The sequence below is a fragment of the Pinus tabuliformis genome, chromosome 7 (assembly GCF_031772625.1).
Source record: "Pinus tabuliformis cultivar Carrire ecotype Pingquan chromosome 7, CPIR1, whole genome shotgun sequence".
Taxonomy (NCBI): Eukaryota; Viridiplantae; Streptophyta; class Pinopsida; order Pinales; family Pinaceae; genus Pinus; species Pinus tabuliformis.
The window spans coordinates 837,958,949-837,985,266 of NC_142293.1; the positions used below are offsets into that span (position 1 = coordinate 837,958,949).

General features: G+C 38.3%; 1 protein-coding gene across 2 annotated transcripts in view; it reads left to right on the plus strand.

Annotated features, from left to right (window-relative positions):
• LOC149250232 (E3 ubiquitin-protein ligase PRT1-like) overlaps window positions 1-26,318 on the plus strand; it is a 155,608-nt gene that overhangs the window by 97,142 nt on the left and 32,148 nt on the right. The window contains exons 4-5 of one of the 2 annotated variants that reach the window (XM_089458979.1): window positions 7,177-7,620; window positions 7,757-7,966. In XM_089458979.1, the coding sequence (XP_089315105.1) occupies window positions 7,177-7,620; window positions 7,757-7,966 (654 nt within the window). Of the gene's footprint in view, window positions 1-7,173; window positions 7,621-7,756; window positions 7,967-26,318 lie in introns of both variants that reach the window. The other variant, XM_089458978.1, reaches the window with a different exon arrangement.

Sequence of the window (26,318 nt, forward strand, 5' to 3'; positions counted from 1 at the left end):
TCATGGTAGTCAATCCAATCGTGCCCCTCTTCTCCGTCGTTTTCTGTTGGGCCCATCATCGTCGCTTCTCTTTATCCCGTCCCAACAACCGCTGGTTTGTTCATTCCAACCCAGCGTTAGGGTCGTGTCGCTTGAATCGGATTATTAAACGCACTAATCTATATAAAACACATTGAACTATATTAATCACATTGATCTATATAAAACACATATAACTATATTAATCGCACTGATCTATATAATAGTGAACAGTAAAACTATATAGTAGATAGTGACCATACAATAATATTAATTAATAATATATATAAAATTGGGATCGAGTTAAGAAAAGTTAAGTTGGATAAACATACTCCGCCACATACCAGATCAATGGCTTCATCAATGTCGATGGCCGATTTCAATAAAAGATTGTTAGACCTTGAGACTAAGGTGATTGGACAGGGCGAAAAAATCGAGGCACTCCAGGATACAACAAAGAGAATAGAGAGTTAGCTCGAGCAGAACCAGAACGAATTTAAAAAGGATCAGACAGTCCTTTCAGATAAGGTGGATCAAGCAATGGTATTGTTGACCTGTATTTGTGACAAGATGAAGGTTACACCCGATCAAATACCCCAGAATAATGAAGCTACTCAACATCTCAATTCTCCAGATTTGTCAAACTCGTCAGACTCACATGAGAAACTCGAGTCTCCAAAGACATCTTCCATGCCTAATCAAGAAAATAGTAACACGAATTTTCAAAATAGGCAGCTCTGGAATCCATACACCAATATGTTGTTTTCAAATCAATACCCCTTCTTCGCTCTGTCGATAGCTACATATCAACGAAGAGCAAAACTTGAGCTATCCAAATTTGACGGTAACGAAAAATGCAGCATTGCTTGGTTCAATAAAGCAGAAGAATATTTTGAGATTTACAGTATTGACAATGATGACGAAAAGATCAAGCATTCTTCCATGCAAATGGAAGGCGAAGCATATACATGGTATATGTGGTGGAAAAAGACGACACTTGCTATCAGTTGGAGGAAATTCAAAAATGCATTCTTTAAAAGGTTCCAAGGTGTCAAGGAAGAAGAGTTCTTCTCAACACTCACCAGATTGCAACAAAAAGAAGATGTGGACGAATACACTCGAGAATGGGAGACTTTAGCTACGCGAGTACGTGGATAATCAGAAATTGTCTCATTCAATCATACACCATGGGACTTAAACCCCATCTCCAGGCTGAGCTCGAGCTTCATGACATCACTTCTATAGAGGTAGCCAGATAGAAGGCAAAAGCTGTTGAAAGAAACACGAAAAAATGCAGTGGCCGAAGGTTGAAAGAGTATATTTGAGACGAAGATTTTTCCCAAGCCGCGAACATGGATAACGCAAAATATATTCCACCACATCTTCGTGAAAGAGAAAAATCTAACTTGGAAATGCAAAGAATGAAAGAGGGCAAGTGCAAATGTTGTGGTGAAAAATGGGACCCTAAACATAGGTGTGCTAAAGGAAAAGAGACCAAGAACTTGTATAAATGTGAAGCAACTAATGATTCAGACAGTGATGAATCAGACGTAGAAGAAATCGAAGATTCCCCACAATTTTCTCTAGAACCAGATGATGAGAGCATTCCGCAAGTATCATTATCGACTATGACAGGTATATCACAACCCCAGACATTAAAATTAAAAGGACATATCAAGAAGAACAATGTAATGGTTCTGATCGATATCGGTAGCACCCACAATTTTTTGGACTCAACCATGGCGAAAAGACTCAACATTTTCACATTTCCCATGCCCAACATGAAGGTTATGGTAGCTGATGGTAAGAAAATTGAAAAGGTAGGGAAATGCCATAAAGTCAAATTGCAGATTCAAGACTAGAATATCCGTTCTACACTGTACCATTAGGAGGAGTGGATGTGGTCTTAAGTATCTAATGGCGACAAACCTTAAGCACTTACTCTGCCAACCATCAAAAACAATTTATAAAATTTAAATGGGAAGGGTAGAAATACAAGTTATATGTGTTCCAACCACTTGAGAACCAAATTGTATCATCATCCCAGATGACGAAATGATTTGGAAGGGAGCACCAACTTATGTAGTACAATGTCATCAATTAGAAATGTTAACTTCGAATCTGGTCAACAAAGAAGCACCAGAAGTCTAAGAGCTAATTCAAAAGCACAAAAAGGTATTCCACGACCTTCCGATGAAGATTCCTCCTAAAAGACAAATCGAGCATACAATTGAAGTAAAAGCATGATCAAATCCCATCAACATCAAACCATATCAATATCCACATCATCAAAAGGCTGAAATTGAGAGATTAGTCCAAGATCTTTTAAAGTGTGGCATGATCACAAAAAGTAAAAGTCCATATGCTGCTCTAGTTGTATTAGTTCGAAAGAAAGATGGATCGTTTAGATTATGCGTCGATTATCGAGGATTAAACAAAATAACAATTAAAAACAAGTTTCCAATTCCTTTTATCGATGAAATGTTGGATGAACTACATGGCGCTAAATACTTCTCAAAATTGGACTTAAGGTCGGGGTATTACCAAATCAGAATAAGGTTGGAAGACATAGCAAAAACTGCGTTCCAAACACATGAAGGTCATTACGAGTTTAAAGTAATACCTTTTGGTTTAACCAATGCACTGACAACGTTCCAAGCTGCTATGAACAAGCTATTCCGTCGGTATCTAAGGAAGTTTGTGTTAGTATTCTTTGATGACATTCTAATTTATAGTAAAACATGGAAGGAGCTCCTACAACATTTGGAACAAGTTTTTACTGGATTAGAAAAACATCAGTTCTATGCCAAGAAGTCCAAATGCACTTTTGGGAAGGAAGAAGTATAATATCTCGGACATATAATATCCAAAGGAGTAAAAGTAGATCCTAATAAGATCAACGCTATAAGGGAATGGCCCAAACCAATTAATATCTCCAAGCTAAGAGGATTCTTAAGATTGACCGGGTATTATCGAAGATTTATTAAAAACTATGCCCATATAGCTGCACCCCTATTGAAACCTCTAAAGAAGAACTCATTTCGATGGAATGATGACGCCGAAAAGTGTTTTGAAGACTTGAAGGAAGTTATGTCTAATGCCCCTGTATTGGCAACTTCCGACTTCTCAAAACCATTTGTAATTGAATGTGATGCTTCAGGTTTTGGCATAGGAGCAGTACTAATGCAGGATGGTCACCCAATCGCGTTTGAAAGCAGAAAGCTCAATGAGCAAGAATGTCTCAAGTCTACATACAAAAAGGAAATGCTTGCTATTATGCATGCATTAGCCAAATGGAGACAATATCTCTTGGGAAGTAAGTTCTTAATACGAACAGATCATAATAGTCTTCAGCATCTCCTCCAATAGAAAATGCTATCTATAGAACAACAAAAATGGATAGAAAAAATCACTACTTTCGACATGGATATATTACATAAGAAGGGGGAAGATAACGTAGTAGCTGATGCTTTGTTGAGGAACGACGAAGAACCATCATTACTTGCAGTTTCAGTTGTTGTTCCCGAATGGCTTAATGAAATTCGAAGTGAATATGCAAAAGATTCAGAAACAAGTTGTATAATCAATAACCTGCCTTGGAATTCAAAATTTGAATAGAAGAACGATATTCTATGGTACACGGGAAGAATTTATTTGAATTCAAATTCCAAATTTAAAAACAAGATTCTCAAAGAGTCGCATGATTCACTGTCAGCCGGACATATAGTATTCTTTGAAACCTATTATAATGCACACCAATCATTCTTTTGGAAGGGAATGAGTAATGATATCCAAAAATATGTAGCAAAATGCGATAAATGCCAGAGGAATAAAAATGAGAATATTATGACACCTGGACTACTACATCCTTTAAATATCCCGAATCAGAAATGGGAGGAAATACCAATGGATTTTATCGAGGGTTTACTTGTATCTAATGGTGAGGATAAAATTCTTGTAGTAATTGACAGACTCACCAAGTATGCTCACTTTATGGGAATGAGGAAATCAGACTCAGCAAAACAAATCCCTGATATATTTTGCAAAAATGTTTACAAACTACATGGATTTCCCAAGGTCATTGTGAATGATAGAGATGCCAAATTTAAGGTTAATTTTTGGAAGGAATTTTTCAATCATATAGGAACATACCTCAACATGAGTTCATCCTACCATCCTCAAATAGATGGCCAAACAGAGGTTGTCAATAAATGTTTAGAAACCTACCTACGTTGTTATGCCATAGACAAACAGAATAAGTGGGCTCAATGGTTACATCTCGTTGAATGGTGGTACAATTCTACTTACCACATGTCAGCAAAAATGACTCTATTTCAAGCTCTGTACGGTTACGAACCTCTGAAATGGAAGGACTTTTCTATCATCGAGGCAAAACTTATACCTGTTAAAGACCAGTTAGAAGAAACCCAAAAAGTTGTCCAAACCCTAAAGGAAAATCTAAATAATACAAGAAATCATATGAAGCAACACGCTGACCGAAACATAACAGAGAGAGAATTTGAAGTTGGAGAATGGGTATTTGTTAAACTTTAGCCTTACAAGCAGTTGTCCTTAAAACAAAAGGGAAAAAACAAATTGGCACCAAGGTTTTATGGACCGTACCAGATCAACAGAAAGATCGACCAAGTAGCATATAGTTTAAGCCTTCCTGATTGAAATCATGTTCATAACGTTTTCCATGTATCCTACCTTAAAAAGGCACTTGGCAAACATCAATCAGCACAAACAACACTTCCGACATTAGACGACGAAGGAAGGGTCATTCTAGAACCAGAAAGTATCGTCGCCATCAGGGAAAAGCAGCTGCCATCACGAGTAATCAAAGAATAGTTGATCAAGTGGAAGGACTTACCGGAAGAAGCTTCTTGGGAGACAAAAGCGTTTCATCAACAACACCCGTCGTTACGTATGCTTTGAGGACAAAACATCTTTTCAAGAGGAAGGCAATGTTATGTAAATTAATTAAAGTCTATAATTAACTAAAAAGCAAAGGGCATGATCATAGATCATGCCCATTCATCAAGAGGCACCCAAGGTTGTATTTAAGCCAAGGGCCTCTCACGTTTGTAGCATTCATTCAATCATTAATAATAAATATATAAACTTCTGTTAGTTTCTGAGATAATCGCCCCATTATAGTATAAAACAGCAGTATAAAAATCACAATATTTCACTTCAAATAGTCTCAAACATCTTGGCAGTTCAAGGAGAAAAGATAACTGTTAAATTTAGATAACAATCGTATGTTTTATGCTTAGCACAATTACTTCAATCTACTTTAAGCAGCGAAATGACAATTTTCCAAATTAGTTTCCAATAACAATCACATTAACAATAAATCACATTGACAGTAACTGTAGATAAAACATAAAATATAATGCAGAAGACAAATCAAGACAAGAGGACACCAGATTTGGTGGATGCCAGGGAGAAACCCCAATGTGGGGAAAACGCTTTGATCAATTCTTCTTATTATTATATCAGATGTTCAGCAGAGAGAGAGAGTACAAAAAGTCAAAATTGACTTACCAAATCAAAGTCAAAACAGCCTGTCAAATCTGCAGTCAAACTCGGCCCTAACCAGAAAGTCAAAGATGGTCAACGCAGCTGTCAAACTTGCCTCCTTGAGCTCGGTCAACCTTAGTCAAACTCGGCCTTCCTTGTTGGTCAAAGTCAGCCCAAAATAGTCCTTCAAAGTCCAGTCAAATTCGGTCAAAGGAGAGAGACTGCTGTAATTTTCTGCAGTCAAAGTTGCAGTCAACCCTGAAGTCAGCGCTGGTCAAAGTGCCCAGATTTTCTCAATTTCTGTGCCCAGCAATGTGGCCTAGAGAAATAGAAATAATTCTCCAAAAATTGCAGCCAAAACTGGTCGATGCTTGTCAAACTTGGTGAAATCCTGAAATTTTCGGCTGTGTAATTCTGTCCAGAAATTCGACCTCCTTGCCACACGTGTGAGAGAGAGAGAATGCCCAATAGCTGTACAAACCAATGAGAGGAGAGAGAAGAATGTGTGAGTGATGATGATGCCAAATGAGGTGAGAGGTCACTTGTATTTATACAAGTCGTTGAGGGTGAAGTGACACGTCCATTGGGCTTCATGAGCCTACATGATGATGTGGCTGACCTGAACAATTTGCACATGTGTGGGCATAAATTCAAAAACACACTTCTGCTTGTCCAAATTAGATGATCTTTATATCAATTTTGGTCCTCTCGAAAAGAGGAATTTAATGCAATCATCATCTCCATCAAATGAGCTGTCCCAAGGTGGAATTTGGCCCTAGTTGCCAATTTTAACAATAACAATTTCAGCCCATTTTAAGGTAAATTATCAACCAATAGTCAGATCTGAAAATGCATTTTTACAGCAGTATAACAGCAGTAAAATCAGTCCCTTATATTCTTCCTTAGATATCAAATCACTTAACAGTTCTCTCTTTTACTTATGTCCAATCAGCAAGACAAATGGTTGTAAATAGCAAATTATAAAGAACATATATAGTGAAATTCAAATCTGAAAACTGTGGACAGTTGGAAACTTCATATATAACTTCAAGATGAAGTACAAGTACATACCATAGCCTTCTCTCAAGGATAATACAAAATCTTCAACTATCCAAAAAGCCCTACCTGTTAAAAGCTTAAAAGTTAATGAATAGCCTGTTAAGAAGCTAATAAAGACTTAAAAGTTAATGAGTAGCCTGTTAAGAAATTGTTTATACTTCCTTTCTAGTGTTATGCAGTTCAGTTCTGTAATTGATGTCCTTATCCCACCATGGCAGCATACTTCTCGTTGGCGAAATGAACATGCATGCTTGTTCTAGTTGCTTATATCCATCGTGATTGAACTAAAAGGGAAAATCTACCTGAGGGCATCCCTGTCAATGATAAAGTCTGGTTGGGATGATAGTTGTTCAATTCCATTCTGCTTGGGTAGGTTTTGATCTCAACATGATCTGATTTTTAATATATAATTATACATTTCAACCAAGATGCTAATTTATGAATGTTGTTTGTTTTATGATGAAATTATTGACATAATTGTTATATTTTGTCATTAGAATATTGCCATTTCTGGTAGTTTTTGCAATAGGTTCTTCTTTTTGATGATATATTATGCCTTTTGTCATGTAGAAGAGGAGAGAGAAATGAATATATTCTCTCCCCAACTTGATGATCCTCAAACTGCTGAAATCATGTATGGTTCAAAGTTGAATGGCTCAGCAGCTACTGCAAATTTTCCTGAAAGGGAATCTTTACAAGAAAATTCACTTCCAGAATCGAGCATTGCAACAAAAAGCATGGACAGTATTTTCTCATCTGGCGCTATTAGGAAGGGAACTGTGTCAATGCATAAATCTTCTCAATGTCATCAGAGTGAATCAGTTGATGTTGAAACATCAGTGATTGTTAACAATCTTGAAGCAAACGATGGTCCAGGAGGTGTGGCTTCCAATACAACAAAAGATCAGGCAAATACACCAAGTCTTATTTCATGTAATAAAGTTACAGTGGATGATGTTTTGTGTTGCTGCTGCAAAAGGTTATTGTATCATCCTATAGTCCTGAATTGTGGCCATGGTAAGATTCCCCAATGTGATTATATTTAGTAAATGCTTGATTTTCTGGTTGATTGTGAAGGAGCACATCGTATCACTTCTCTAGTGCTCAAGTCAGAATTCTTTAACTTTTACACTAATAATTTTGTTTTGGACAGTGTTTTGTCAATCATGCATTAAGATCTCTGAAGAGAGAACTCTTAACTGCCAAGTTTGTCAATGGATACACCCTGGAGATCGACCATCTGTTTGTTTGAAGTTGGACCAGTTCTTGGAGCAAAGATTTCCTGTAGAATATGCTGAAAGGAAAACGTCAGTTCTTGTCCAAGAAAAAAAACACCAAAAAATTGAGGACGATTACTCAAGATGTATTTCCTACCAATCTCTTTTAATCCTGTTAGGGCTTAATTGTTATATGAGACAAGGCTATTCTTTTTTCTAAAGACTAAACCTTTTTACCAGTGAGCTAGATCATAGAAGTGGTGTGTTGAGGAAATTACACTGAAGCTACTCACTGCTGATTTCTTTTTATTTAGTTTGATGCTTTATATTTTTAGCTTTCCTCATCTTGTTTATTAGTTTGCTATGCAGAATATTCCTGTTTAAAGGTGTAATTATAATTAAGAATGTAGTTTATATATGACATTGGTTTGGCTGCTCATGTCTCACGTGCATATTTCCTGGTTATTGACAATGTTCAATACTTTGGTCCTCACCATTCCAATGATTGAGTCATCATACTAATTCACTTGCTAGTGCCATTATGGACTTATAAAACCCTGTTTCTTTGTAACTTAAGTATGCTATTTTAAATGGTCCATTCATCAAATTTTCCTTTTTTCATTGTAAATTGTAAGAAAAAATCATAAATCTCTATGGGTGTAACATCCTGATACAGATCACATGGATGGTCTTCTGTCAGCTTAGGGAAACTAGCATGTATGCCTTTGGCTAGTACTAATCTGATGGCTGTTTGGCCGTCTTGTCTCTTACGCTATTGATCAAGAAGAATACAGTATGAGTGGCTAGGACTTATTGCTAGTTCTTAAAGGCAATGTGTCTATATCAATTGTCATGCTCATTCAAAGATTGATATAAGGCTAAGTTACCGGAAACGCCTTCAGAAATTGCCAAAAACGCCATTCCGTGTTTCCAAAACCAGAACCAGTATGATCCACCTACGAAATGCCGTCGAAACATTTCTGAGCCATTTCAGGCTTTTGGAAATGGCAGATAAAGATAAGATAAGATAATTATATTTATGTCCAACTATTGACCCCAAAGTAGGTCAAAGGGACTATTGAGTACAATGATGTCCATACAATGCGGGAGAACCAAACAGTCTCCTATAAAAAAAAATACAATGCATGAATATAAAATATACAATGCAGGAACATAAAATATACAATGTATGGAATGCCATGGCGGAGAAGAAGCAGGAGCTAATGGGTCTGAGGATCAGACCCATCTCTCCTAACATCTGACGCTGATGAAGAACACTGAAGAAAACTCCACAAAGTTTGCTGGCCCGATGAAGGGCCGGTGGAAAGTGCGGATTGTCCACTAAATCGTTGCCCAGGGGGAGTTTGTGCACTGCTGAGGTTTGGAGGACCTAGTCTGTCTCCCAGGAATGGATCTGAGATGGATTCGCTGCTGAAATCTCATGTGGCGGAGTGAGGTCCCACGGATCCTCACTGATCTCGATCCGGATTTAGAAACATTTCAAAAGTTTGTAAATATTTTTGGATCCGTTTCAGGAATTTCGGAAACGGATTCTTCCACCCACAAAGGGTAGAGGTCGGGAATGCGAGTCACATTTTTTAACTATTTTTTCACTGGGAAAAGTCGGGAAAGGTCAGCGTTGAGGGCCCGCCCCCCATCCGGAAATGAATCCACCCATAAAAGGTAAAGGCCGGGAATGGAAGTCACGTTTTTTAACTTTTTTTTCACCGGGAAAAGTCGGGAAAGATCTGCGTTGAGGGCCCACCCCTGTCTTAACCTATGTAACCCAATTTTCATTCGCTTCATGCCATTTTTTTGTTGGAGCCCGTGAGCATGACCCGTTGCTGACAACTGCTTGGAGTTGGAGGCATTTCATCATTCGCTCTTGGAGGAGGTCACTTGTCGCTGCGTGGAGTTGGAGGCATTTCATCATTCGCTGTTGGAGGAGGCCACCTGTTGCTGCTTGGAGTTGGAGGAGGCCCATGCATTAAAATTCACTCATACTTGGACTTGGAGTTGGAGTCATTCTTGCTGGTCGCTGCTTGGAGTTGAAGGGTAGATACACATAGTGGTGTAGGTAAGTTAACTAACAATAACATGCTCACTGACTACCCTTTAACCCTCAAAAGAGAGTTTGCTTCCACTTTGCATGCTTAATTGTGAGTTTTAATTATTTTGGAGATCCTTAAACTGTAAATTCCACTTAAAAATTTGATGAATATGGATCTAATGCAAGCTGGCCCTTAAACATTCTTCTTTAAAGTTTAAAGTTTAAACTGTAATTGAGAGATCTTCAGAGTTTAGAACAATAGTTCCATCAAATCATGAATAATTCCAGTAACCTAAAATACTTGCACTCTGTAACCTGTAACCTTGACTTGAAATTTATTTGTAATCTGAAGGCTGAATCATGCTTCATTGGACAAACTTGAAAGTTGAGACAGATTACAAATTAAAATTTAATTAATATTAGTTCTTGAACATAAATGTTGGTATGTTGCAAGTGTTCTTGCCATTATACATTCCATCCATTGCTATGTTACTGAGAACGTCCCATTCATGGCATCTTCAAGTTCATCCATTCGTAATGAGGAACAAGAAATTGAATCGACCCCTAAAGTTGATCCAAAGTCACCACTTTGGAAATATGTAACTGTTGTAGGGAAGATCCAAGGAGGGGGATCATTGGTATGGGTTTGCAATGAGTGTCAAAAGGAGTTTAAGGGATCATACACTTGGGTTAAAGCACATTTACTTGCCTTAAGAAACAATGGGATTCGAATATGCACTGGCCCACCTAAAGAGAATGGAAAAAGGGAAAAGGTTTAAGGAAAAAATGCAAAATATAAAAAAGAACAAGACGAGGCAAATGCTAAAGGAAATGAGGCAAATTCTCATTTCAAACAACTAACAAGGTTGGGAGCATCTTCAGCAAAGCATCCACTTCCCTCTTATGGAATTGGTAGCCCTGGTTCAAAGCGGTTTAATTTGGGATAGCTTGAAATCTTTTTAATAATGATGATCGAGAGAAGGCAAATGCAGCTATAGGTCAATGCATTTATGCAAATGGGCTTCTTGTTAACATTGTGCGATCTCCTTACTAGACAAAGATGATCAAAGCAATGAATGAATCCCCAAAAGGGTACAAGAGCCTTGGATATGAGAAGGTCTGCACTAAACTATTGACCATTGGGAAGTTAGATTTGGAGACTAAATTAAACCCCATTCGTAATTCATGGCACATTTAAGGGGTGTCCATCATTTTTGATGGCTGGAAAGATTAAAGGAATAGGCCTTTGATCAATGTGTTTGCTTAGAGCCTAAAGGGGGTAATGTTTTTGAAGGCAGTGGATTGTGAGGGGTAGCTGAAAGATTCCCAATTCATTGTTGACATCTTGATTGAAGCAATTGAAATGGCGGGGTCAGGAAATGTTGTCTAGGTAATTGGCAATGCTACGATGTGTAGGGAAACAAGCCTAATTATTGAAGGCAAATATCAACACATCTTTTGGATCCCTTGTGTTGTACATTCATTGAACCTCATGTTGAGCAAGTTGGGGAAGCAAATTGAGTGGTTTCAACTTATTTTTGATGAGGCAAAAGAATTTCAAGCCTTTATCACAAACCACCACATGTCCTAAAGCATCTACAAGAAATTTGCGAAGTTGAAGCTCCTTAAGGTACCTAAACTTCAAAGTCTATTTCACAAATTCTAATTTATATGGCTCTAAATTCAAATATGTAAATTGAATTCTCAAATAAGTCATGATTCGTGAATCATAAGAGGCATTCAATCAATTATGACTTCTAATTTATTGAAACATTCGCACTTGTAGGTTGTTGAAACTCGCTTTGCCTCACATCATAGTCTTAACAAGGATTATGCAGGTGGAAGAAGCATTACAATCAATGGTATGTAGTTCTCTTTGGAATCAATGGAGGTAGTCCCGGATTGAAAGAGCACAAGTAGTGAAAAGGTTAGTTGTTGATGATGAATGGTGGGATAGGGTGGACTACCTCTTAGCATTTACTATGGCAATTGTGGATTTGCTACACATGTTTGACACATATATGCCTAATTTGGGAGAGGTGTATGAGGGTCTTGACTTGATGATAGAGAATATAAGGGTGGTTATAAATGCTAAGAAGGACCCATATGAAGTCTTTTACAATCGAGTAAAAGATATATTGACTAAGATGTGGAACAATGTGACCACCCCATTGCACCTTTTGGCCTATGTAGTGAATCTAAAATTTTATTTTGTAGAGTTGATAAGTAATCGAAAAATAACCACACCAAATAAAGACCCAAAAGTCTCAAAAGGATTTAAGAAAGCTTTTAGAAAACTATTTGTAGATCCTGATATTGGGATTCAGATTTGTTCAGAGTTTGCTCATTTTATGGGATCAGAGGGTTTTGGTGCAGATCTTGATTGTATGTAGGACAAGACCATATTATGTCCAATTGATTGGGGGAATACCCTTAACCTAGGGAGAATGTCTGCCCTTGATGTTACGACATCAACACTCCCTCTAATCGAGGTAAGCATTCTTAACCACTCGAAGCTTGTCCTTAAAGTAGAAAAACTTCATTTGGGGCAGAGGCTTTGTGAGAATGTCAACAACTTGGTTGTCCGTAGAAATGTATTAGAGCCTTAATGCTCCCTTCTGTACCATGTCTCGAATGTGGTGGTACTTAATCTCAATGTGCTTCGACCTATCATGAAAACTGGATTTTTCAAAAGCTTCACACAACTTTGATTGTCACAATGTATTTCGGTCATCTCCAACACCTGATCAGACAATCTTGCGAGAAGCTTCTGAATCCACACTGCTTCACAACTCACCAAACTAGCTGCAATATACTCAACCTTTGTAGTGCTGAGTGCGACAGCTGTCTGCTTCTTGCTCATCCAGGATATCATAACTGAAGCAACATCCTGATGTGCCCTTCTTTTCTTCCACCCCCTGTCCAATTGGAATCTGTGTATCCCTGCAGCTGTACTTCACCATTTGAGACATATCTCAATTTGTAACTGACCGTACTACACAGATATCTCAACACATGCTTTGCTGCAATCCAACGTACATGCCTCGATTCCACCATTAACTGGCTGAGAGTGTTCACAACAAAGCAAATATCAGGTTTGGTACTAACCAGTTACATCATTGATCCGATTAACCATCGATACATAGAGGGATCCACCAAATTTGAATCAAAGTCTCTAAGATTCTTTAGATTGGTCACCATGGGAGTGGCCATGAACTTGCAGTCCATCATCCCAAATCTCTATAGGATCTTTATAATATACTTCCCTTGATCAAGGAAGATCTCACACGACTTCTGCTTTAATTCTATTCCAATGTAGTAATGCATCAAGCCTAGATCCTTCATCTCGAACTAAGAGGTCAACTCCCTCTTACACTGAGCAATGAGATTTTCTGCTCTTGTCAGAAACAAGTCACCAACATATAACAACATGATCATAGCCTCACCTTTAACAACCTTGTAGTAAACACTGTGATAGACATCATTCTTGGTGAAACCAAGACTCATCAGGTATCCATCAACCCAAGAATAACATGCCCGAGGTGCCTACTTGAGTTTGTACAAAGCCTTCTTCAGTTTGCAAACATGAGATTCCCTCTCACGTACCTCAAAGCTCTGAGGTAGCTCTATGTACACTTCTTCTTCCTCAATTACTCACGTTGAGGAAAGCAGTCTTCACATCCATTTGATGCAATTTCCAACGTATAATAGAAGCAAAAAAATAATAGATCTAATAGAAGTGTACTTGGAAACTGGAATAAATGTCGTTTCATAGGCCTCTCTATCTTTTTGGGAGAACCCTCTTGCCACGAATCTCGCTTTGTACTTCTTTATGCTGCCATCTACGACATGCTTGATCTTGTAGATCCACTTGGAAGTCACCTCTAACTTTGCTTAAGGTCTCGATACAATTTATCCACACATCATTCTTCATTCTTCCATCATGGCATCCTCCCAAACTTCTTGGTCGTCTGCTCCCTCTAAATTAGGAGGTTTTCTAGTCATTTGGCATTGTTCTAGATGGCTGTACAATTTCTCCCTCTTGAAGACGAATCACTCTTTTTGAGTTTATGCTCAATCTTGGGATAATCCTCTTACCTCAAACATTGCTTTGTTCTTCCCGATGTTTCCATCTATTGCCAGAGCATTCACAACCTTCACGACGTACTTGCAAACCTCATTAGAAGGCCATGGAAGGAACAATTATAACTAAGCAAAAGATACAAAGACAAGAGGCTAACTAAAAATAAAGTAATAATAATCAAGAAAAAAAATATATGAAGTACTTATCTTTTGATATGAGGATTGTAGGGAATCATCAACTTCCTCTTAATCTCTGCTTCCTTGCAGAAGGCAATGAGGTGCTTGGAAATATATTCTCCTTCATTATTTTCTCTCAGAACTTTGCCTTGAACTCTCTATTTGTATTGTCTTAAATAATAAGATCATTTGTACTATCATTCCTAGATCTCTTCTAATGTGGATGCTCATTATCATCAATTTTTGGTACTGAAGCATGCTTCTTGCCTTTCCTCTTTCTATCATTCTTCCCTTCAGGACACTTGTTTTTATAGTGACCAAACTTGTGACAACTGAAACACTGAATCTTTGATATATCCTTCTTCTTTTGATCTTGAATGGGAGCATGTCTTCTACTTGTATACCTTTTATGAAATTTTCCATAATTTCTTCTTCCTTTACTTTTTTTCGTATGAGCTACAAGTGCTTAGGACTTGTTCCCGCCTTTATCCACACCTGAAATTATCGTGGAGAAAATCGTTAACTCCACTTGGTGTGGCCTTGGAGGCATGTCTCTAGTTGAGGCTATCACTCAATTCTCAACTCCTCCGTCTAGGCTTACTCCTAGTGATTTCATGGGGAGTGGACCCTAAAATATATCTAAGGCTCAACTAAAGAAGTTAAGTATTAGGAGTTGGTAAAGATTATCAAGATATAATTCACTATATAGCCTCAAAGCACATTCATGAGCATATACATCAACAAGAATGAATATTGCAAGATAATCAAAGTGAGACTAGTGCCAAGATATAAGTACTTGCTAAAAAGATATTCCGGGTAGAGATAATGGTCTTGAAAAAAAAACCTTGGAAACAAAAAAAACATGAAGTAAAAATGCCACAAGAGATTATTGCCTTCAATGTAAAATGGAAAATGATAACTTAGCAAGTACAACACTTGAAAAATGCTTGAGAATGAAGTAAATGCTCAATCAAATGATACTTGAAACAAATAAGGATTGCTCAAAATAAATAACACTGTCCAAATAAGAGCATATGAAACATGAACTCAAATATCAACCTGCTTTGCAGTGTAGTGAATCAGCCCTAGGATCTAAAACAAGTTTTAAAATAACTCTCTTCCCTAGACCTTACCCTCGCTGGGGCCTGGATCTCAGAGTAAGTAGACAATGAGCAATGGAAGATCCCTAATTTCTAGTTCAACCAACTTAAGTTGGAGGTAAATTATTAGTGCACAAGTTGTCAAGTTGCTGTGAAAGATTGCTTTGCAAAATGAAAGTGTTTGAAAGAGAAAGGCAAGACAACCAAATTAAATATCAACTAAATCAAATGAAAATTTGCAGGATATGCACATGCATTGCAGGAGCAAGTAAATCTGTTAATTGCAGGAAAGAGAGAATTTCTTAAAGAGATGGAAGCAAAAATAGAATTAACAAGCTAAGCTAACCAATGAAGTTATTCAACACATTTAGACTAAATTGCATGCAAATTGAAATGAGCAAGTCAAAGGGACTAGAATTAAAATTGCATGAAAAACAACTTAAAAAAAGAGATTAGATGACTTAGCTTATGGATCTATTCTACTCTAGTTAGATGCATCAAGACAAAATGGAACCACTCAAGCAAACACAAGAGATACTTTCCCCAAATTGAGAAAAGGGATGCCAAGGGGAAGATTCCCCAAGCTCCCAAATAAAAATTAAATTTTATTAGAATCTCTCTTATTTAGTAATGGATGAGGAGTGAGCTTGGAGAGAGGCCTACAATGAAGTCCCTTGAGGGAACAAATGCCTTCTCCAAATATTTTGTGAGTTACAATGTGAATGTTACAAGTAATTAACCCCTTGAAGAGGATCTCAAACTACTGAAAGAGCAAAAAGTACAATAAGTTTCCTCTTGTAGGAAGAGAGCAAATATTGCTTTCTTGAATTTAGAAGCGATCAAATGAAATTACAAAGGCCCTTTTGGCTAATTCGAATGGGCAAATTCCTCTACCAAAAACTGCAATGGTCTTCTTGAAGGTTACGATGTTGGAGATTTGGCAGTCTTCAAGGTGTTTGTGAAGGTGCCAAGTACCCACTCCAAAACTCTCTTATTCTTGTTACAAATTGTGCCAATATTAGTGAAAAAAGGATAGTCAAAGTCTGTCCTAAAATTAGCCCCAAGGACTGTCCCAAAAATGGTTCTTGTTGCCTACGAACTTTGCCCAAAAAGAACAGTCCTTGCTGTCCTGTGGTTCAGCCTCAAAAAACAGTCCCTAAGACAACATTCCCTGCCAGCAAATCTGCCAAGGAGACAGCGAGTAGAAAAGTCAATAATTAGCTATTGAAGACTTGAAAAAGGAAATGTTAAAACTCAACATATACTAGGATTAGTTAGCAGAAATATTTTGTATTTAAATTGATGATAAATTTCTCTAAATTTGCTCAAGGGGAACCGAGTAAACTTGGTTCCTTCTTGGATAAAATAAACCCAAAACAAAGAAGCCTCTTATGCTTAGATTTTCAAATTTCACACATGTGCAAGTAACCAAAAGAAATAATGAGTTTCGATATGATGGAAAGGAAGAGCATGTGGGCTCCTTTAAAGCCTCATTTTCAACTGATGTGTGGCAGCTCTTTGGAGGTATTCGAACGGATGAGGTAAGCCTGCTTTGGTGTCTTGAAAGTGGCTGATCCAACCGGGGATGTGGCCAGCTTCAAGATAGAGAACAACCTGTACTAAAGGATCTTGCCGTCAAAATGTTAGCAAATAGGTGTAAATCTTGCAAAATAAATAACTAAAATGTGCTAGTAACAAGTACACACAACGATTAAATCTAGTTGCCAAATTAACAAGAGAAGTAGCAAATACTTTCTACTCTCTCCCTAAGACAACACTGTCTGTTCAAGGGCCTATGCATACAAAATGAGAGGAATCAATTAAACACAAACTAAGGCTACCTTCACCATAGACAATAAGATGACACCACCTTAACCTCCAAAGACTTGCTTCTTTATTGATATCAAGAAATAATCCAACAAGATATACCCAAGCTTAGTGCTTCCCACCATAGCTTGAATGAGAGCAATGGGCTACATTTGTAGAGATTTTTGAGAGAATCCCAATGAAGAACTAATCAACCAAGTGGCAAATGGGAGCTAATCCCTGTTGAGAAATCTAGGGGCAGCTAGATTAGGTGATTCCTCTTACTTCGATAATTGTTTGTGATGTTCTTTTACTTAGCTTGAGGTACATGTATTAACTTCTTCTTTCACTTGATTATTATTGTGTTCTCTATCATCAAACAACTACCAAACAATAAAAAACAATGAGACAAGAGGACACAAAATGTAGGTTGTAGGCCAGGGCCAAAACTTCTCCTCTTGAGAGGAAAATCCACAAGAATTCTTCTCTTCTTATAGAACTTCGAATGATGAATTCCGAGACCTAAGATCCTTGTCAAAGATCCCTCCAAGACCAAGTCAAACTTCTTCTTTATGAACTTTTCTTTCCAGCTACTTTGACGTTACAGCTTCCAACAACTTCGACCCCATCAACTTCCAGCAACTTCGACCCCATCAACTTCTAGCAACTTCGACCCAACAACTTCTAGCAACTTCGACCCAACAACTTTGACCCAACAACTTCTAGCAACTTCGACTTCCCCAACAACTTCTTTTGCAACTTTGACTTTCCAAGCAGTTTCTTCTGCAACTTTGATTTCCCCAACAACTTCTTCTGCAACTTTGACTTTCCAAGCAGTTTCTTCTGCAACTTTGACTTCCCCAACAACTTCTGCAATTTTGTTCTAGCAGCTACTTTAGAAACCCTAATACAAGAGAGAGAGAGGTCCAAAACTTCAATCTTTGTCTTCTAGCTTCTTTTTTGAGGAGATCAAACTTCTTTCTTGCGTGAATGAATGTCCTCTCAAATGAAGTCAAGTTTCCCTTATATATAGGCTTTTTAGGAGGTCGAATTGCTGTCCTTGAGGCTGACTTGATCCTTCTTGTAGGCTGACTTGTTTGACAAGGCCTTGGAGGGTCTTTATGACACTTTTGGCTTTACAAAAAAATTCTTTACAAGATACAACATGCCCAAAGGGGTCTTACATGTATGACAATGAATTTTCTTACTTCATAACTCTATGACAAACCTAGAAGCACTCAATGGGTGCTTGACCTACAAATAACTTTATCTTGAGCATGGAACCCATGCATCAAGAATGACAATAATAAATTTTCTTTTCTCTTTAAAATCAAATATATAAAATCATGATTACAACAAACATTATGTAGACCGAACCTAGTTACACATTTCAAAAATCCCAAGGCAGGTTTGATTTGCCAAGTGAAGGAGGACTAACTCAAGACTGTTGTAAAGTCACCAAAGAGAGGATCTGAGTTGGATGTAGATGGCAGTCACCCTTCCCTGACGGCTGGTGCAAGTATCTTGGCTGCTAGCATGTGTAGAATAAGTGGAGACAAGTGTGGCACGAGTAGAGATGATCTCCCACTAATTCCTCAATGTAACCAGGCTCAAGTCCAGGTGTAAACAGGTCAGCTGTGTGGAGATTTCCCCTGCCTGCTGCATGTAGATTTGCTGGCTGTTGATTATAGAGAAGTGGCAATGAAGTGGAGTGTGTCTCCCACTCAAATCGTGGTTCATCCTTTAGCAAACTTTAGTGAATAACATGTGTGCAATCCACTAATAGATAGGCCTGCGTAATGTCTCCTTTAACTGCCTATGTATAATCCTTTGGCTGAGTGGAATCCTTGAACTGGTAGCATATCATGTTGATTGGCTGATAGTGCTGAAGTGTAAGGAAAGGTGGCTTATGTTAAGTTACATTATGCCAATGTATGAGTTAAGTGGGGGACAAGATCTGTCCCAAGTGGCAGTGCCAAGTCGTCTTTCCACTTAACTTTAATTTCACGTCCTTTCTCTTGTCCCTTTTGACTTGGGACACAATTAATATGTCTCTCTGTTAATTGTAGATAACAATGGCATGTTCTATGCTTGCAACAATTACTTTAATGTTCTTTTATTAGCCCAATGATAATTTCTACTTAATTTCCAATAGCAATCACATAAACCATTAATTCAAATTGGCAGTAATTGTAGATAGAACATAAACAATAAAGTGCAGAAGACAAGCCAAGACAAGAGAACACAAGAATTTGGCTCAAGCCAAGGAAAAACACCAAAATGGGGAAAACCCTTGATCAATTCTTCTTATTATAAATATCAAATATTCAACAGAAAGAGAGAGTGCAATACTACAAAGTCAGTCAAAATTGACTTGCCAATTTGATGATCCAATACCACCATCCAAAACAACCCTGTCAAATCTGCAATTTCTGTTCCAAGTCAACAACAGTCAAACAACCCTAACCAGAAAGTGAACTGTGGTCAATGCAGCAATAAAAAGACCCTTAGGAGCTTGGTCAACCTTGGTCAAATTTAGCCTTTCTTCCTGGTTAAAGTCAGCCCAAAACAGTGAGCTTTGGAGTCGTCAAACTTGTCAGGCCAGGGTAACTCCAGAATAAGCAGAAGAAAAACTGATATGTAATTTCATTAGAGAACTATTGATTATATACAAAAAGGAGACGGAACAGTTCATCTTCTTGATGACTGTTCACGTTCCAGTTCACCCATCCGTTGAGGATTAGGTGTCAACATTCCCCCCCTTAATCTGAAGGGATGTTGGTGAGTCCAAGCATCGTTCTGAATCTTTCAAGCTTTTCTCTTCCAAGCGCTTTGGTGAAGATGTCTGCAATTTGCTCGTTTGTGGAACAATGACGGAGATGGATTGTTTTGGCCTCAACATGATGTCGGATCAGATGATATTTCGTATTGATGTGCTTAGTACGATCATGGAACTTTGGGTTCTTGGCCAACTTTATTGCAGAGGTGTTATCAATCATGAGTGGAGTTGATTGTATTTGTTTTACCTGCAAATCTTCAAGAATTTTCCTGAGCCACACAATTTCTTTCGTTGCTTCAGCAGCTGCCACGTATTCTGCTTCTGTTGTGGAATCTGCTGGTACTGATTGTTTGCGTGATCTCCAGGAGACAGCTCCTGATCCAAGACTCATAACATATCCTGAAGTAGATACCCCAATTTCTTTGTCTCCATCGAAGTCTGAATCAGAGTATCCAATCAAGTTGAAGTCGTCCACCTGTGTATACTTGATTCCAAGGTCTTGAGTTCCCTTCAAGTACCTTAGAACTCTTTTTGCAGCAGACCAATGTCCCTCACAAGGCTTTTGCATAAACCTGGAGAGGATTCCAATAGCAAATGAAATGTCTGGTCTGGTAGTAGTGAGGTAGATGAGACTTCCTACAAGCTGTCTATACTTTGTTGCATCCTCAAATTCCTTTCCTTCAATAGATGTGAGCTTCAAGTTTTGTTCCATTGGAGTAGAAAGAGGATTGCACTCTGTCATGCCAAATCTGTTTAACAAATCTCCAATGTATTTCTTTTGAGAAAGAAATATGGATTTTGGATGTTGGGTTACTTCAATGCCAAGATAGTAATGAACATAGCCCAAATCAGTCATTTCAAAACTTTTTCCTAATTCTTTCTTTATGGATGCAATATAGCTTTCATTGTTCCCTGTCATTAAAAGATCATCTGCATATACCACAAGATATACAACTGTTTTGCCAACTTTCTTGACAAATAAAGTTGCATCATCAAGATCAAAATGTTTGAAGTTGAGTTTCAGAAGATGCTCAGTTAGTTTTTCATACCAGGCTCGTGGTGCTTGTTTGAGGCCATACAAGGACTTCACAAGTTTGAATACTTTGTGTTCATGTCCTTTCACAGCAAATCCTTCAGGCTGGGACATAAAAACATTCTCTTTTAGATCTCCATTCAAGAATGCAGTTTTTACATCCATTTGATGGACTTTCCAACCGTTCTGAGCAGCTAGTGCAAAGAGTGTTCGGATGGTGGCCCATTTTGCCGTGGGGGCAAAAGTTTCCTCATAATCAACCCCTTCCTTCTGTGCAAAACCTTTTGCCACAAGCCTAGCTTTGTGCTTGTCAAGTGAGCCATCAGCTTTGTACTTGTTCTTGTAGACCCACTTGCAGCCAATTGGTTTGGTTCCAAATGGAGGATCAACCAGCTTCCAAGTGCCATTCTTTATGAGGGCATCATACTCCTTCTGCATCGCTTCTTTGAAGGAAGTTGGTTCAAAATCTGTAGACAAGTTCAATTCACAATCATAAGTAACATCCATATCAACAGGTGAATTAGAGTTATCTACATCACCTCCATCTTGTCGGTTTGTATTTCTGGTTCCTGTTTTTCCAATTTCATCAGGATGAACACTTTCAAGTGTCTTTGTCAGCCACTTTGGGGGACCTTTCTGAGATGGTCCAGGCTGCTCTGTTGATTGAGTTGGGACTGAATCAAGATTGAGTCTCCCAATTCTATTAATTACATCACTTAAAGGATCATCCGGTGTTGGAGTTTCATGCACGGGAGATTGTTCTTCAGAAGAAGATTCCACATGTTGATCTAGTATAGGAATCCCCCCTTCAAGATGTGGAATCTGATTATCAAACTCTTGAAATGATTTCGTTTTTGTGAATCTATCCAAGCGATCAAGTTGCCGCTCAACAACACTGTCAGATTTGGATGATTCAAGAAAAATGACATCTCTAGATACAACAAACTTTTTATTTACTTCATCATAGAGACGGTATGCTTTAGAGGTGTTTGAGTACCCCAGGAAGATACACTTACGACTTCTAGCACCAAGTTTGTTTCTATGTACCTTTGGTATTAAAGCATAACAGGTGGAACCAAAAATCCTGAGATGTTTTACCGAAGGAACATGTCCATACCACAATTCATAAGGAGTCTTGTTTCTTATAGCACTAGATGGACATCTATTCTTTATATATGCAGCACATAGAACAGCATCAGCCCAAAACATTATCTTTACATTTTTGAAGAAAAGCATGGATCGTACCATATTCAAGATTGTTCTGTTCATTCTTTCAGCTACACCATTCTGTTGAGGATTATAAGGCACAGTTGTTTGATGTTTAATCCCATGTTGGCGAAGATAGTGTTCAAATTCATTTGATGTATATTCTTTTCCATTATCAGTGCGAATAGACCCAATATGAGATTGTGCATCATTTTCAATCCATTTATGAAAATTCTTGAATGTTTGAAAAGCATCAGATTTGTTCTTCAATAAATAAACCCAACACATTCTGGTGTAATCATCAATAAATGTCATGATATATTTATTTCCATTTGCAGAAGGAACAGGAATTGGACCACATAAATCTGAATGAATGAGTTCAAGCTTCCTATGTGCTCTTGAATGTGAATCATGAAAAGACTGTTTGCTATGCTTTCCTAGAATGCAAGCATCACATTGCTTATGTTTTCTAGGAATGGTAGGCAAACCAGCAACACCATTTTTCTTCAACAAGCGGAGACTATCATAGTTTAAATGTCCAAATCTAGCATGCCATAATAAACTTGACGGAAGTGTACCTTCTTCATGATGAGAAATATATGAGAAATGTTGTGCATGAGCAGAGGTTCCTTGCAGTTTAAGAAGTCTTTCTTCTTCTATACCCCTCATGACAAGTGAGTGGTCAAATGCCTTTCTTACCTCAAGTTTGCCATCAAACATATGAATGGAGTGACCTTGCTGGCGGATGTGGACCAGGGACAGCAAGTTTCTCTTGAGCTGTGGGAGATATAGAACATGGTCCAGAAGAAAGTCTGGAAGACCAGGCAGTTTAAGCCTGATTGTGCCAAGCCCTGATGGCTTGATTTTTGACTGATCTGCAAAGTATACTGCTCCATCAACATTGTCAGTGAAATCTTCAAAAAAATCTTTCCTATGAGTCATATGACAGGTTGCTCCTAAATCAAGCAACTAGTCATTTTTCGAAGAAGCAAGTGAAGCATTAAACAAATCTTCATTTACTCCAATGTTACATTGTGCCTCAATATAGTGAGCGGATTCAGGTGCTTTACCTTTGTCTGTGTCATCAGTTTTACCTTTCTGCTGATTTCTTCTCTGCTCAATTTTGTCCCATGGTAGCTTGCATGTAGAAGCATCATGTGATCCATTTCGTTTGCAGCGAATGCAATGCAGATCTGCCTTTTCTGCTTGAGAATGTCTGCCCCCCTGCCTCTGAAGTATCTTCCTCTTCCTCTTCGTCCACCTCTTCCTCTTGTAGAATCTTGAGCAGGATGCTTTTCTTTATGAGCAAGGCAAACAGTCTCTTCAGAAGATTCAGGGACTGTTTTCTTTCCAAAGGCTTTCTCTCTTTCAGCAAACTTTTTCACAAGAGACTCAAAGGTTATGTCTTTAAGATTTCCATTTGCTTGTAAAGACTCAAGATAATTGGAGTAGGTAGGATAGAGTGCCTTGAGAAAGGCAATAAGAGAGATATCCAGCTCAACCTTAGTGGATTTAATATCATGCATTATAGACTTTATTTCAGATGCAAGAGCAAGGGGATCATTATTTTTCAGTTCAAGAGTGAAGAGTTTAATCATGAGCTGAACAACTTCAAGTGCAGAATGTGAATCATAGAGTTCTTTCAGCTTTTGTAAAGCTTCAAAGGCAGTGGAATAGGATGAAATATGACGACTTACTTCTTCATTTACAGATGCTGCGATCAATGCATAGGCTTTGCTGTTCTTGTTTTCCCAAATGACAAGTTCTTTATCTGATGTAGGCTGCACAGGGTCTTTGTCTTCTTCTCCGACACACACTCCTTTCCACAACTCATTGTAGATGAGGGTGTGTTTTACCATTCGAGACCATTCAGAATAGTTCTCCTTGCCAGTGAGAACTATTCCTACCATAGAAATGATTGAATGCATTCTGTAAAAAAAAATACTTCTGCTAAAAAAACTTCTGCTGATAAGAAATTTCTGTTGATATAAAAAACTTTTACTGATGTACAGTGAAATTGTACTCAAAAGATTTCTGTGGGAAATAACTTTGGTTGTTTAAAAATAATCAGTCATTCACCGCGAGCTCTGCAAAGTTGGAGCAGCAACGGTATTAACTGCGAGCTCTACAAAGTTGGAGCAGCAACGGTATTACAATTTCAAAGTTCACTGAAAAGACTAAAAAATCACCATAAATCCCTTTGATTCTCAAGACCTGAGCCCATAACCAGATTGACTCTCAGCCCTTACAAAAACCCCCACATTATGGAATAATGTCAGATTACACTCATAAATGATGTACTCACTAAAAAACGTTCAATGCAAACCATCCCTGTGGGTATTAACAGCAAGCTCCCAAGAAGCACATAGCAAACTCACATGCCGCAACATAAATGGATTTTAAATCACTAAGTAAATCGATACCAAACACTAATGCAGTCCGTCCAGTTGCTTGTAGTGTTCACTTGAACGGACGTCTATAACAGGTTCCAAGTTAACTAATAACATAATTTAATAGATTACTGCAGAATTCACCACAATGTAGTCCGTCTAGCAGCTTAAAAGTCGCGAAGAGCCGATTCCGCTAAGCCTTCGATTTTAACAGATGAAGCAGAAATTCCGGCACAACATCGACTTCTCAGGCCGAGTACTACATGCACGACCAGGGATCCCAATTCGTTCCGCAGAACAACGTGGAGAACACCTTCCAAGATTGCTCTGCAACTACGGGCACGATGCAAGCAAGCTATATCAGCAGATGGAATATTAGTGCGGGATTGCCTTCAAAAGTTATCTTACGCAACTGGTCTTTACCGTACCGATATAAGGCAACATTTTACTGTATCGGATCTGTCAATTGGCTGTATTTGTTCGCACAGGATTTTGGCTTACAGCTAAGGGACAGGATCAGTTTGATATTCAAATTGAAGGAGAGAATTCTTTTGAAGCTTTAAAACAACAAATTGGAGAGTTGGTTTTGGCTATCCGCTTCAAAGACAAGAAGGTCGTGGCTCGTATAACGATAGATGCATGTTATCTGTCTCAATGGAGATGAATGTTCTTGGGCAGATTGATAGATGGGAATATAAAAACTGGAGAGCTGTTGCTATGATTCGCGCAAGAAGTGGACAGTTACTTGTTCGACCATTGGTTGATGGTAAAGATATTGGGCGGAGCAACTCAACATGGAGGCTTTTGGAGAATTGTTCATAACAGGCTTTGATGGTCAGGTCAAAAGTCGATTTCGTCGTGGGAAAATTTGTTTGAAAACGGTTACCATGCAGATGCGCAGGGTATAATGAGGCGCAAACAATCAATGATGCGCAAAGAATTCAATGAGGTGCAGAGAATCACGCAGAGGAACGCTGGAACGATTTTGGACAGAGTAGGTGTGGCAGATTGTCATAGCCATTTGAGGACAGAGCGCTGGCAGAGGCAGAGGAGTTACAAGGCACGCCAGAAAAAGGGACCTGGGACCTGTGCTCTGATACCATGTCAGGCCAGGGTAACTCCAGAATAAGCAGAAGAAAAACTGATATGTAATTTCATTAGAGAACTATTGATTATATACAAAAAGGAGACGGAACAGTTCATCTTCTTGATGACTGTTCACGTTCCAATTCACCCATCCGTTGAGGATTAGGTGTCAACAAAACTCAGTCAAACAGAAGTCAGCGTTGCAGTCAAACAGGCCTGCAGTCAACCCAGGTCAAAGTGCCCAGAAGTCCTTGGTTTTTGTGCCAATAAATGCAGCCTGGTCAAACAAAAAGTGTCCTCCAAAAATCGCAGTTAAATTTGGTCTAAAGAGCCTCAGTCAATGCTGGTCAAATTCAGCTGAAACAAAAAGTCAATGCCCAGTGAAAGATGCCTCCTGAAATGTGCACATGTGAGAGAAATAGGCTGCCTGCAACTTGTATGACCCAATCAGATGAGGAGAGAAAATATTTGATGAGTTGTGATGATGCCAAATGAGGTTTGAGGTCTCTCTTATTTATATGAATCAATGTGGGTCAAAAGACATGTCTCTTGGGCTTCATGAGCCTACATGATGGTGAGGTCGACGTTGACAAATTGCACATGTGTGAGCTTCACTTCAAAAACATATTTCTCCTTGTCCGATTTTAGTGAACCATAGGCCAATTTTGGTCTTCTTGAAAAGAAGAATTCAATGCAATAATCATTTGTTCTGATCTCTATATATTACATGTATTCGACAGTGCACTCGGTGCCATTCTGATACAATAGTTATATTCATGAGCATGCTT